Below are 14,299 nucleotides of genomic sequence, written 5' to 3'. Positions count from 1 at the left end.
TAAACAACAATTCATTTAATAATTCATCTTTGTGGTCTCTAGGGGAGGAGTTTGAAAGGTATAAAACGGTCATATTAAAATATTTGACCCAGTCTTTCCCCTCAGGATACCCACTGTCCAGTTGTCTTGACATACAGATGTCTCACTTCTCCTTGTATATAACTTATTCTCATCTGTGAAACAACTTGGCAGTTCAATTGCTCCCATTGTCCCGAATGGATAGAACACACAGCCAATGACACACGGGGAAGCCTCCCCAGTATAATAAAAAGTCAAGATGAGATGAGATCGTTGGCAGGGCCAGAGGTTGCCATGGACACGGCTTTGGAGTTTTCAGTGACGCAAACCCTTTTGCTCCGTTGTTTGCATTACTTGAAACGTTTCTACCTGGGGAGAGAGTACTGGTTCACTCAAAACAAAGACGAGTAACATAACAGTGAATATATTTATTATTATAGAAGATAATTAATGTTAATGATAATTACAAAGGCAGTTTCTCTAGACTACTATAATCTGGTCCAGCACATATATTCAAGAGGAGACTGGGAAAACAGTTACAGGAAGCTCTAAAATACTGTGTTCACTCACGCAGTGCAGTACAGTTAATTTTGCCATTCATTTTTTGGAGGGGTGGGGGGGGGGGTCAAAAGGTTTTAATCTTAGGGGTTTAGACTTTTGGATAAGGTGGGGAACTGAGGTGTAATGCTCAATGGTCATTAACATGGTCTCAGACATTTGTCTTTTCAACACAACAAAAAGAAAAGTACAGAACAGAAAGCACCGCTTTACTACTGTTTTTCTAAAGACACCCCCCCCCCCCCCCAATCCACAAAACCTCACCAGGTTGGATTCATTTTTAACCCATGATTAAAGCAAAAGAACAAACAATTGACATGTTTTCACAGTGTACATCCCCCTTTGGATGTCATTAAAAGCACAGATCATTATCACCTGACCAATAAGAAGCGCTTTCCTCGGCCTCTTCCTCTTGACTACTGTAATAATGAACAGCCAGTACGAAATTAAAAAATACACCAAGGATGCACAGAAACCATGTACCTTTAGATTGCACTGATAGAACCATTGCGCATATTACAAGTTTTGCATTTCCCTCCTTATCGCATTTAGCCAGTCATTCTTGTTTGCCCCTTTTCTCTGGATGCCGGGGGGGGGGGGGATTTACTCGGAGGTTAGGGTTCAATAAGTCTTCAAGAGGAAAAGGGGCAGGTTGAGAGCAGCACAGTGATCCTGACGATTCCCTTCATCTCCTCCGCTGTTGTCCCTGTACTATCTGGACTCTCCGTCTTTGTGGGCGCTGTACAGCGCCAGCTCACCTGGCCCTGCAAGTCTAGAACCGCGGGGCGGCGTGGACGACCGGTTGGTGATGGATGGAATGAGCGGCGGCGGCGCCCCCACTGCCAGAGCCCCCACTAAGCCTGCCGGGGTTTTTGCCAGGATGCCATTGGGTACGTGGTGCGGGTTCAGCGGGCCGAGGCGAGCATACAGACCAGGGTGGTGCTGGGAGGCAGGAGATGCTCCAGGGGGGAGCGAGTGGGAGAGAAGGCCAGAATGGAGCTGCTCCAGGTGAGCGGCAGTAGCGACATGGGAGGCGCTAGAGAGGTGAGCGCCAGGAGGGAGGTGAGGGTGCATCCCAAAGTAGCGAGCCCGCTCAAAGTCTTCCCTCAGGATCTGGGCACGCTGCTCCTCATCCATCAGTCCTCCTCCTGGGTGCCCGATGTGGGGGGGGCGGTCAAAGTGATGGGCCATCAGCCCAAACTCCTGGCGGACAGCGGAGGTGGAGGCGGCAGAGGTAGATGTCGGAGGGTGGTGAGGGGCGGTCGCCGCTGCTACTGCTGCAACCCTCTCCGCCTCCAGGAGGCGCTGGTGCTGGAATAGTCGGATCAGATGTGGATCGGTTCGCAGGGCAAGGTGAGGGTCCGCCCGAAGTGACAGAGCCTCGCGGCGATGCTGGTGCTGCTGAGCTGCCAGCTCCCTCCAGGGGTCCCAGGTGTAGCTATGCGGACCCTGCGGCGGTCCCGGGCTCGGACCATGGTGGAACCGTTCTCCTCCTGGACCCACTATCAAACCTGCAGCACCCGCTGTGCTCCCCAGATATGCTTCGATGGCCCTGGAGCGGTCCAGCAGGGAAAGGTGCTGGGCAGGAGGGTGGTTCGGAGTGTGAGCCATGAGAGGAACACCGGGAGTGGGCGTCAGCGATAAAGAGGAAGAGGAGGGCGTTCCAGAGCTCGGGTAATGCGGATGGCTGTTTGGGCGATCAAAACCGTGGTTTGGCGGCGGGGGAGGCAGGGTGATGGGGATATGCTCCGGCTCCTCTTTCCGCTCCTCTTTGACTTTGACTGGCGGAAGCAGCAGGGGAGGTTTGGAAACGGGGGTCGCGGTCCGGTCAGCCTTCCTGGACTGAGAGACAGAAGTGAGAGAAGCTGTGGAGGAAGAAGACGAAGAAGGGTGGCAGCCCTCCCTCAGGGAGTGTGGGGGCTCATTGTGGAGGTTTTGCGTTGTCGAGGCCAAAGGGCGAAGATAAAGGTCCAAAGGAGATGGGGCCGAGCGGCTTGAGGGCGGGGGGGTAGTGAGCACAGACGATGACGAAGACCGTGGTCTGTCCCTGTCTGCTACGAGAGACGAAGGGCCGAGAGACAGCCCCCGCGAAGTCACAGATGGCAGAGGCCTCTTATCTCCATCTCGGTCTCGGTCTCTACTCAGGCTGCGGGTCAGGTCTTCAATGGGCCCGCTGCCCCCCCCCACGGCGCTGCTGTGGCCATTGACATGGGAAAGCGGGGTGCTACTGCGGGGCTTGAAGGACGGACCGACCGGAGACATTCTCACAGGTTGTCGGCCATACAGCATATTGTCTCTGCAAAACGGAAGGGACAGAAACGGTCACACACAAAGCAGGTTTTTAATTTACCGGTAAATAGCGACACAGTTGGACTAAAGGTGCATTAAAAACAACACGGAATAACAACACAAGCTATTCCGGTTCACGTAAAGGCAGCATTGACGCGAGCAGGATGCTATACCTATCCTTTTCATCCTTAATGTGGAGGGCATCTCTCCGCTCGCCCTCCTTTCCTCGGTCCCTCTCGTCCCGCTTGTCTGGCCCTTTAGCCCAGCTGGGGCCAGCAGGGAAGCCCGACGGGCCACCATGGAGACGGCTCCATGGGTCATGATGGCCGCTGTTCGACAGCCCTCCGACCACGTTCGCAGGTGAATCTTTGGGGCCATACACAGAACTCGCTGCAGACCAAAAAGGAAACTTTTAGTCCAAACCTTTAAGCATATACATGTACAAAAAAAAAAAAAACATCAGAAAAGAAAATGTGCTACATCGTCACATTTCTTGAAAACCACGTGACTTTGCATCAGGTGCTTCAATAAGACAACAAATTTGGATGAGTTATGTCAACACCCCCCCCCCCCCATTCTTATTTTCTAAACTGCTCATATTAAAAGGTTTCACAACAAGGATGTCAGATTTGAAAATCTCAACCATCACTTCCAAGCCTTATGTTTCAAGAGCACAGATGCCATAAGACTGACCCAATGTTGGGCTACCAAGTCCCCCAAAGGCACCAGAACCAAGAGCTCCCAGAGGGGGGAAAGGTGGGGATCGACCATACGGATCTGAAACGGAAACAAAGACAAACATTAGAAAAAAAGGTTTGCAAAATTCTATTTTTCCACAGGCTTTATGATCAGCTGAAATTTTAGAAATGCCTCCACTCAGCTATAAAAACATGGACACAGCGATTAAAAATAATATCTGTCAACTAATCCATCATTCATGGTAACAGTTACGGAAAGTCTATACTCGAGGAATAAAAACTTCTAATCTGGAGTGAGGGATGTTGCGTGTCAGACAGGGGGGCACATATTCTCCTGCTCTTACCCAAGTGTGCAGAAGGCGCAAGGAAAGAGGAGTGGGGTGTTGACGGAGAGATGAAGGGACTGGAGGATGGATTGACCGGTCCTTTGGAAAAGCGGAAGTTTAAACGCATTAAGCTTCTCTCGCTCACTTCACGCTGTTATTCTTAATCACAATACTCGCTGAACTCATGGACGTGCGGCCAGGAAGCATCAAACACAAAACTGGGGTATCAGAGGGGGGAATAAGTTCTTCAGGATTTTAGTCAGAATGATGTTTAGAGTTGCACCTGCAGCTGAGAACAGACTCGGAGGTCTGGAGGGATCATGAGAGGGACCCAGGGCTCCTCCCATGGACCCCAAGTGGCTAAAACCCCCAGATCCAGGAAGACGGCCGAGCAGCTCACTACGGAAATCCAACTTGTGAGGATCAGCCTGCATCATCTGGAAAGAGAAATGCAAGTGTCAGGCTTTACTACAATCACCCTGACGTCTCTCTGAATGTGCCAGTTCAGCTGATACCATTTTGGAAATTGGGGAAATTGTGATAAGAACTAACCCAAACACATACCTTTACTTTTTTCTGATGACTTAAAATCATCCAGGCTACATATACGTGCATAGCACACCATTTCCCTGGTTTCTGAAAGCACAAAAATTTGCATGGCCTTATTATTTTATGCCCCGAATCCACCATGAACTTTAAAAGCCATCGCACACAGAAATAGTTCCGGTAAATTCTACACAAGGTGAAGATTTCCAGCTGGAATGACGTTGTCGGGTTTTTTTTTGGGGCGGGCTGCACAAGCAAGGAAACAAGAAAAATCACAGCAGAATCACATTTTACAGTTGGTATCTCATTTATCTCACGGAGCGTGCGCAAGGGGCTGAGGATAGCTCAGCAGCAGTCGAGATCACAAATGAAAGTTGTGCAAAGAGTGAGCGAAGCGGTGAGAAACAAAAACAAGCTGCAGATTTTAAAGGAGCCGAAGGATTCAAAAACATCTGTTTTTTTTGCTTACATTACTGATTTTCAACGATGTCCCAAATGGATCAGTTAGCTACGAGAGAACAAAGGCGTAAAAAAAAACATTTTAAATGAACATATCTCACTCTTTATCAGTAGCAGCGTTGCACTCTTTACTGCACTGACTGGGGACCATGCTGCAGCGCATTCTAGCCTCAACTGGCTAGCTACAGCTCATGCTGTCCTTACCCTGGGGTCTTTAGGCTGCAGGTGGTGAGGCACAACCCCGAGACGTGCGGCTATATCAGGACCAGCTCCCTGAGGGACAAGAGGCTGTCACACACAGCACAGGACCATCAGCCACAGCCTGCTCATCTACAGGCCTACCAATAAGTTCCAGCTGACATTTTCACATTCTCCCACTGTCAGGCGGATCGGGCTAAACGGCAGCAAATAGTTCACCTTTGGTTGAAATGCTCCTTGCACGGACCCGAAAGGCCCAGTGGGAGGAATCACAGGCTGAATACTTGGCACTGAGGGCGGTGGGTACTGTGGAAAGAACTACCACAGCAGAGAAACACAGAGCGCAACGACCATTGAACAGCGGAAGTTAATCAAATCAATGCTATTTTATATACAAAATTTTTTTTTTTAACAATCTAAAGCAAAGATAAAACACATCCCCCAGTATCGCATTTATTAATTATTCTCATAAACACACTTACAGGGTGTCGGTACAGGCCATCCATCTTACCAGGATACTTCTCAAACTAGAAGACAAAAGCAGCAGTTCAAAATCCAATCCTATAAATACATTTTTAAAAAACGCACGCACACATTCCAGCCAGAACTGGAATTTCAAGTACGACAAAGACGTTCAACATCTCACCAGAGGCGGTGCGCTGGCTGTGGGGTGCAGGAAGGGCGTGAAGTGGTGTGTGTGCGTGTGTTGGTGCTGGTGGTTGTGCTGATGAAATTGGAAGGCCAGAGGGGGGATGCTCGGCTGATTCTGAGACGTCCGGCCCGATGAGCCCGATGCAGAGCTCGACGCCGACGGCCCCCCAGGTGTGGAGCTTCCAGCGGCGGCGTTGTTGTTGTTGTTTTCAGCCCCAGGGACACTGCGTCTGCCCTCGCGGTCTTGTAAATGTAAAAACATCTCATCAAACATTGGCTATAAAAGTTTTAACTACAGAAGGTTTATATTACAGTCATGATCTTATAATAGGCTTGAATTAATCTAATTAGAACAACATCTGTGGGTTCTGCAGATAGAGTATTCATGTTCAACATACCTGCTACTGTTGAGTGGGCAGGACCTTGTAGGAGAGGAGGTGGGGGAGGCAGGCCAGGCGAGGATGTGAACAGCGCCCCGGAGCTGGCTCGGGATGGAGGTCGGAGGGGCCCCGAGGATCCGGAGCCTCTGGCGTAGGGCAGAGACACGCTGGTGGAGGGAGTTGGGGGACGCATGGACGATGACGACGATGCAACAGCTGAAGCAGATGAGGGAGGTTTGACCGGGGTGGTACTCCTAGAAGACAGTATAAATAATGAAACCAATTGTTTAACAATGAATTACTTGTAAAAAAAAAATATATATATATGTATAATACAATAAAAAGGTACCCGTGCCTATTGTTGATGTTGAAGATGGAGTGAGATCTTCCGGACAAACCGAGGAAAGGTTTGGGCTTCGAAAGTGGAGGGCTGCCGTTGTGTCGGCCGCCGTTACCACTGAACGGGTTCGGCCGGGAGGCCGTGCCCGAGGCCGCCGCAGGGGAAGGCAGACGAGAGAAGGGGGCAGAAGAGGTAGAAGAGCAAACCGGCTCCGGGAAGTGCTGCTCCAAGCTTTTCTCCTGGCTCCGCTCCAGGCCCGACACTCTCGGGGTCACCATCAGCCGTGACCCACTACCACAGTGGAGCGGTATAGAAGGGCAGCTTTTGCTCATGGATGTGCCCGTGTTTGAGGGGGTGGGCTCCACAACTAAAATGGATAAACAACAAACCATTAATGCAAGCAATGGGCTTCAGTCCACATCCCAGCTGCCAGAGCAGGTCCTCGCCCATCAAAGACAACAGTGTGTGTCCTTTATTTTGATCTTCTCATATTTGCAGTTGATTTAGTCGCTAGGTCAATCGATAACGACGACAACAATCCCCAACTAATGCAGGCTCGTGAGTCCCGCTGACCATCGCTTCACTTCACCGTTTCATGTTTGCGTAGCAGCCGTAAAGAAAAAGCTCACTGGAAGCTCTGGACGTACCTTTCCTTGTGCTAACGGTGAAGACTGGGTCCACGTCACGGTCAGAGGCCTAAAAAGAGACAAGAATTTGACATCTGTCAAAAGAAAAAAAGGCCACCTACCGTAATTGCTGAACTATTATGCGCACCTGTGAAAAAGCCGCACCCACTGAATTAAAAAATATATATATTTTGTACTAAAATAAGCCGCACATATTCGTAAGCCGCAAGTGCATTGAGACAAATGATATTTAACGGAACACGGCTCGTAACGATATCCGCAGCAGGTCTCCTAGGGGCTGGGTCGGTCGGGCTGGGGTGCGAAGCGGGGCTGGCTCGAGCCGCGGCTGGGGGAGCAGTCGCCCCGTCGCCCTCCCCTCTCCGCCCGTCGGAGGCTGCGCGGCGCGCGCGCGCGCGCCTGGCGGGGTGTCCCCGTCCCCCTTGCCCCCGTGCCCCTCATCCTCCGTCCGCGGGAGCGTGGTGCGGCAGGGGTGGGGACGCCCGGGAGGTCGAGGGGGTGGGTTCCTTCCCCGCTACGCGGCGTCGGACGCGCCGCCGTACCCGGTCCCCGCCGCCTGTCCGCCATCGGACAGGCGGCGGGGACCGGGTACGGCGGTCCGGCGGCGGCGACTCTGGACGAGCGCCGGGCCCTTCTCGCGGATCTCCCCAGCTCCGCGCAAGCGGGGCTTTCCCTCCGGGCGGGCGGGCGTTAATTTTGTAACGAAAATAAATAGGCTTTAACGAAACACGGCTCGTAAAGAAAGTGGGAAAATATACGTAAATTTGCTGCGTCGTTGCATAAACCGCAAGGTTCAAAATATTGGAAAAAAGTAGCGGCTTGTACACCGGGAATTACGGTATATAGGGACAATTTATTTCAACATCATGGTCTGTCAAGACAATTTTAGTTCCCATTTAAGTACATTATCCAATGGGATACCATTAAAAAAAAGTCACATTTGAAAGATCTATTAAGAAAAATAGGGTTTAAATTAAGATAACAGTAGATATAGATAAATAGTACACACCTTGTCTCCAGTATCACTCTCTGTGTCACACTGAAAGAGGACAAAAATACTCTGGTTGATGTTTATTGAAATATTTCCAACAATGCTGTTTTACAGCAGCTTAAGAGAAACTTAAACGCTAACGGGACACAAACACATCAGAAGATCTACAATATCAGAAAATACACTTACAATGTAGCCCGTCTCCAAAGGATGTCCCTAAAACAGAATATCAAGTATTAGCTGTGAGCTTCTGCAGAGGTTTGAGATGAGGCCGAGGGCAGTGCAGATACGCTAATCTAACTGTCTTTTATATGCTGTTGTCCTTCTGCCAAGGTCACTGACCTGAGGAGCATTTTAAATGTCATCATGTTGATGCCTTGTGCTAATATGACGACAATAAAGCTTCTTGAAACTTGTATTTACAGCGATTGAAAGAGGAACATAATCACTCTGCACTGCTTAATTAGCACAACACCCTTGATGGACAGGTGGTGTAAACTAGCAATGTCCCATGTGATGAGAACAATGTTTATCCAACCAAAACACGTGCGCTCAATAGAGCATTATCTTTGGTTCACCTCTATCCTCCTCCTCTTATTTCTGCTCTTGTTCCAACAGCTGCTTGAGTAGCTTTGTGGGGCTCCTTCGGGCTCCGACAGCGGTCCGCCGCCATTCTCCTCTGGACCCCTCTTCCCCTTGTTCCTCCTTCCCAGCATATCAGTGCGCTGACTGGGTTTCAAAGAGCAGTCCATCTGAGGAGAAAATAATATATATACTTTGTTCAAATGAATGTGCATGGCCTAATGGAAAACACCACGGGTTTGCTGCACGACAATTAATGCTCTGATAGACCTCATTTCTCTGAGTGGTCACAAAAATAGAAAACCCAGAATGATGTAATGCAAGACAACAGTCCAGCTTGACTTGGTAGATTGGTTGCTTGTATGAAGACTAATGTGTATGGCACAGTATTCAGCTGAATTTTGTTATATTGTATTCTTCTTTTTGTTTATTCAAAGGCATATACAAAACAATAAAAATATAAACCCCTCTTAAATTTTTTATTTATTTTAAACTGCAATCTTCTGCGATGTCTCACTTGGTCATAAACACAACCAGTAATATGCAGGGGCTATTTATTCCCCTGTAATGTGTATACATTGCCGTCTGTGCATTTTTCTATTCTTTTTATTATCCACAAGTTTAATTTATTCTTATTTTCTCGGCTAATATGTGTTGTCGGATTGTATAATGTTCTGTTATGTTGGTGATAAAGTGAATTTCCCCATTGGGGGAGGAATAAGGTTTCAAAAACCAAGTTACTCAAAAGATTAGTGGTCAATACACAAAGCAAGTCATCAAAACCTGCATTAGATTTGTATTACAATGATAATTCCAAGTAGGTACGCATTTACAAATCACTCATGCATGGCGGAAACTTTCTAAATTTCCTGGCTGACATGACAAAAGGTCAGTGCTCATGAAAATAAGCTAAGAAGTCCAGGTACTTTCCAAACGCAACCTCCGCTTGAGAGAGTAACAAATATCTTAATCCTTTATTATTCTGTCATCGTGCATGCAAAGACACAATACAAACACACAACACAATGACATTCACACCCTATAAACAACCCACACAGGAGCAGTTGCAGGAGCATTTATTTTTTATTTTGACTTGAAATGACGACCCTCTGATTCCCAACCCAAATCCCCAAAGACTGCGCCACTGCCGTTCCTGCATCTATACCTCTTCAGGATTAGTTTTTTGTAATTAGTTGTATGGCATCTTTACATTGACCTCAGAGAATTAGAACAATTAATTATTAAGGCCTCTCCAGAACTCATGAGAAGGATGCCTTGGGTCTGGCCTGCTTTCTCAAAAGGAAGGAATGGAGTCAAAGTTTAAATTCAAAAGCAACTTTCACAACTTCAGAGGCAAAATCAAACCTTTATATGATGAAGAGTAAAAGTGACTGAAAATTGTCGTCCCAAGTTTCAATTCCATACCTCATCATACACTAGTCAGTTAAAATAACCCTCAATAAGGAGCAGGGTGTGCCTCCTGCCCGCGCTACATCAGTGGTCCATTGCTCGCTTTATTCTACGTGCATAATAAATATTTGATAGTCAATAACCTAAATCCGAGATGAAGATCACTTACTTCCAGTGCCTCCAAGCTAATGAAGCTCGCAATAGCGAAGCCATCAATGACGTCTTCCTCGCAGGACACGGACTCCCTCTTCCTCCGACGCGGTGGCCTGTGTCTACCGAACCCGGGCCGGCGTTCTCTGCCACTGGGACCCAGGACGCTGTTTGTACCGCAAGCCTCCCTGTCCGAGCCCGAGGACAGGGATGTGGCCCGCTCCTCAGCCAGGTCTACTCTTCTTCTTCGACGTTCCCTGTCGCGTTGCGAACGGGACCGTCGGCTCTGCCTGAATCCGGTGCTTCGGTTCGGGCCCTCCATGTTTAAACGGCACCTCTTTTTGTAACTCCAGCGAATCCGAAGGCACTTTATCCAAGTCCCGGTTCGGTGGAAGGCACCGAACCGCAAATGAAACACCACCACACAGGTTCTCTCACAAGGAGCCCCGTTAAAATGGCGTTAATGAAACCAAGTGGCTATTATTTAATGCCTTTTGACAACAGTCTGTTGGCATCAATGCCTTTCTTTCGGCGAAATTTAAGTGTCATTTCAATTAATATGAATGCGAACTTATTTCAAAATTGGAATTTAAAACATCCACACAAATTGTCGCTCAGATTGGGCTAACGCTAGCTAACCAAACAAGTTCTACGCATGTAAACAAAAAGACAAGTCCGGTTCCGCTAATGACAGAACAGGCATAAACGGCCCGAGATAGTCGCCAACATGAAAATCAAGCAAACTGTGGCATTGCTCAACGTAATTGTCAAATCCAGAATTTCCTAATGTTTTACACACGCTGAGAAATTTATTTCCCCTGTTCGCGAAATTACACCGCTAGCCACTGTTAGCAAGGCCAACAACCCAGATCTCTAACATTAGCATACCAATGGCCGTGACAAGGTTTCGCGTTAATGAAATGTTAAGTATTACTTTGGACAATAGTGTAAATTACCCTCGTTTTAAATTGTAAATGTGCTGTCTGACTGAATTTAAGCACGTATTGCTAACATAAAAATGCTTGACTAACATTAAGTCGGAGCCAAATAGCTTTTGCTCATTTGTGTAGCATGTGCACGGCTAACTCAATACGGTACAATATGTTCAGCGAAAAAACCAATAATAAAGATATATTATTTACGCCCGTTTTAGAAGACTTATAAACCGCGCATTACCATATCAAAACAACTAGTATCTAACTGCCAAGAGGAAAGACATATTTCCTACTGAAAGGTTCACGGCCGACAGTAGCGATTGAATTCGCATCATATCAAAAGAAAGACGTAACATTAGCACTCTAGCTAGCTAGCGTTAGCTGACCCAGCTGTTAGCCAATTCGGTCACAAACAAGACCCTTCAAATTTATTTTAAAGGGAAGAAGAAGATTTGTTAAGTTAATGTGCAACTAATCGAACTAAAAATAATAATATCTTGATTCTTAACTGGCAACTCTACTTTCGTTCATCCTCCAGCGAGACGAAAAAAATCAAGGCCCAAATATCAAAGCCTCGGTGTCGATTTCCATAATCGAGGGTGTCGGCCAAGCCCCCGTTGGGCTGGGAAGCTCCTTCATGCAGCCGTCATGGAATAATCCAATGTTCAGGATTCGTTGGACCTCTCCCCTTTGTCTCCGGTCAAAAATCTGTTATTCTCGCTAAATCCAACGTGCACAGAAACAGAACGGCTCCACCGCTGTCCTTTCTCGAGTTTCCACTGAATATTATAAACGTATCGCTAAAATCAGGGAGACGCAACCCATGTCAGCCTGCATTGTGTGCAGCAATGTGACGTTCCGTGCCGAGGCTTCGACGCGTCGCGTGCGTCGCGTAATCCGGGCGGAGCTTTGAGCAGCGTGTATCGAGGCTTGCATCAATGACGTATACCGTGACGTGGAACGCCTCGCCGGACGGCCACGCCCCCGCTAGCTGGTTCAGGAAGTTGTTTGTAAATTCTCGAAATGAACGGAACAGTGAAACGCTATGGAGACCCGTCACTTTCTTTAGTCTGATTTATTGTGCGATAATCATCAACATTGTAGTTCTGCTGGTTCGATAATTTAATGAATGCCTTTTTTTTTTAAAAGGAAAGATTTGCTTCGAAGAACAACTTCACCAGCTTTCCAGATATAAGATGGCATTCTTTGTCCTTTAATATACAATTAAGAAACAACCACAGGATTCCAAGTGAGAAACGTACAAGGTCTTACAACCCATTACATCATAATAGATGCTTTCATAAATTTGCACTGCGTTTATGGTCTGAGCTTGTTTTTCTTTGATTTAGTTAAATCCAAATAAATGATAAAGTCACAACATGCAAAATGTTAAATGGCACACATAAATCATGTTTCAGACTACGTTCACACTGCAGACACTCACGGTATCGGACTTCGTACACGCAGACAATATCGGATTGCTTTTTGAATTGGAGCTTTTCCTGGGAGTTCACCGCTAGCAATAAAATGGCAGATAACAATAAACAGTAAGGCAGCACGGTTGGCGGCGGTCACCGTCCGGCCGACCTCCTGGAGAACAGCAGCGAGTGCAGCAGGATGCCGGTTGCTACGGAGACATTGAGAGACTCGATACCAGGAAACAACTCTCTTCCAGCCGGGATGGTGAGCAGAGTTTGGCACAGAGACAGCAGCTCCTTGGACAATCCCTCCCCCTCGCTCCCCACCAACATCAACGTGGGTCCAGTCATCTTAAATCCCGAGCAATCGACGACGTGCCTCTCGGCCTCCTCCGCTTCAGCCGCCACCGTGCCGATCACCCGCCAACCCTGTGCCGCCTTCGACCTCAGCATATCGCCGAGGTTCTCGTAGCCGTACACCCCGAACACCTCCAAAACGCCCGAGCTGGCCTTGCTGACCACCGGAGACAACGGGCAGCTGGACCGGAGACTGCTGGCGACTCTGTCCACGCCCAAGAAATACGCCGAACGCAGAACGGCGCCGAGATTCATCGGGTCCTGGATTCCCTCGAGGACGAGCCAAAGAGGGGCGGCGGCGGCGGCGTCTCTCCGGGAGAACGTGGAGTCGCTGCTCTCAGTTAAGTAGTTCAGAGGACTCGCTTTCAGACACACGCCTTGATGCACTCGCCCGGAACACAGCTTGTCCAGAGCGCTTTTACCGACCCGTCGGATCTGCACTCCTCGCCGATAAGCCTCTTCACACGTCCTTAACACAGAAGCCCTGTGAGAGGCGTGTCCGTCTTTTACAAACAGCTCGTGGGCCTTTCTTCGACCCTGCATTAGAGCCAAGAGGCAGGGAGCGACGCCGAACACAATCTCAGAGTCCTCCCCTTCGGAGTCGAGCGTGGGCTTCTTCATCGCCGCAGGAATGTCCTCCACGCTCAGTTTCTTCAGCTCAGAGGACACCCTGCCGTCATATTCCCTCCTGGGATTTGGTTTCTGGAACAGCAGCTTCTCATTTTTCCGAGATTTGCCCACAGGTTTGCGTTGAGCGCCAGGCGCATTCGACGCTCTGGGTTGTCTCTTCGTTACGTGGTCGCTGCCGTCCTTTGTGCCGTGGTAAAAAGCAAAAAGCGAGCCCGCTCTTGGGATTGATCCACGATTGTTTAATCTTCTTGTCCAAACATGGAGCAACTTCTGCTGATGCAAAATAGTGAGTAAACACATGGTGATGTCCGGAGACACCGAGGAGGGCAGCTGTAGAAAAAAGTGCAAGTCAATGACCCCAGATAGCCATTAACCAATGATTATATCGGCAGAAGTCTTTGAGTATTGATCCTTAAAGGGAGAGATGTTGTAATATTACCTTCGTTCCACTCGCAAAACGTCCGATCTCTCTCTCCAGGGCTAGTACGATTGTCGCCTTTACGTTAGCACGTGCGTAATCATATGCGTAAAGTGCGCAAGATTGTGACCGCGCATATCGGTCGCTCTTAGCTGTAAAATAAAAGCATGTCGTGTACATTTGTTGTGAAGCTATGTCGGTAAACAAATAGGAGATTGATGATAGAATTATCAGCTTTGCTGAAAATATTTTTTATAAAAGATAACTGTTACAACAAAGAATAATGGAAAATACATAAATG

The 14,299-nt window shown here is 48.1% G+C and overlaps 2 protein-coding genes across 2 annotated transcripts; both read right to left on the bottom strand.

Moving 5' to 3' along the window:
* Nucleotides 1-11,037, bottom strand: fbrs (fibrosin). The gene is made up of 18 exons (XM_068754410.1): nt 10,260-11,037; nt 8,677-8,850; nt 8,288-8,314; nt 8,117-8,146; nt 7,111-7,159; nt 6,473-6,830; nt 6,142-6,377; nt 5,739-5,986; nt 5,575-5,619; nt 5,312-5,410; nt 5,099-5,182; nt 4,905-4,943; nt 4,454-4,525; nt 4,173-4,326; nt 3,908-3,988; nt 3,559-3,642; nt 3,039-3,255; nt 1-2,872 (listed from the first exon to the last, which is right to left on the bottom strand). Exons 1-18 carry the CDS (start codon nt 10,560-10,562, stop codon nt 1,288-1,290), a joined length of 3,885 nt encoding a protein of 1,294 aa, XP_068610511.1. The 5' UTR covers nt 10,563-11,037; the 3' UTR covers nt 1-1,287.
* A 1,207-nt stretch (nt 11,038-12,244) lies between these two features.
* Nucleotides 12,245-14,048, bottom strand: mrm1 (mitochondrial rRNA methyltransferase 1 homolog (S. cerevisiae)). The gene is made up of 2 exons (XM_068754678.1): nt 14,020-14,048; nt 12,245-13,910 (listed from the first exon to the last, which is right to left on the bottom strand). The coding sequence occupies exon 2, from the start codon at nt 13,878-13,880 to the stop codon at nt 12,747-12,749; it is 1,134 nt and encodes a 377-aa protein (XP_068610779.1). The 5' UTR covers nt 13,881-13,910; nt 14,020-14,048; the 3' UTR covers nt 12,245-12,746.
* Between the last annotated feature and the right edge of the window lie 251 nt (nt 14,049-14,299).

Source organism: Brachionichthys hirsutus, chromosome 21 (assembly GCF_040956055.1).
Source record: "Brachionichthys hirsutus isolate HB-005 chromosome 21, CSIRO-AGI_Bhir_v1, whole genome shotgun sequence".
In the NCBI taxonomy this organism is placed as follows: domain Eukaryota; kingdom Metazoa; phylum Chordata; class Actinopteri; order Lophiiformes; family Brachionichthyidae; genus Brachionichthys; species Brachionichthys hirsutus.
Note: the sequence above shows the minus strand (reverse complement) of the source record. Positions and strands in the feature narration are given on the sequence as shown.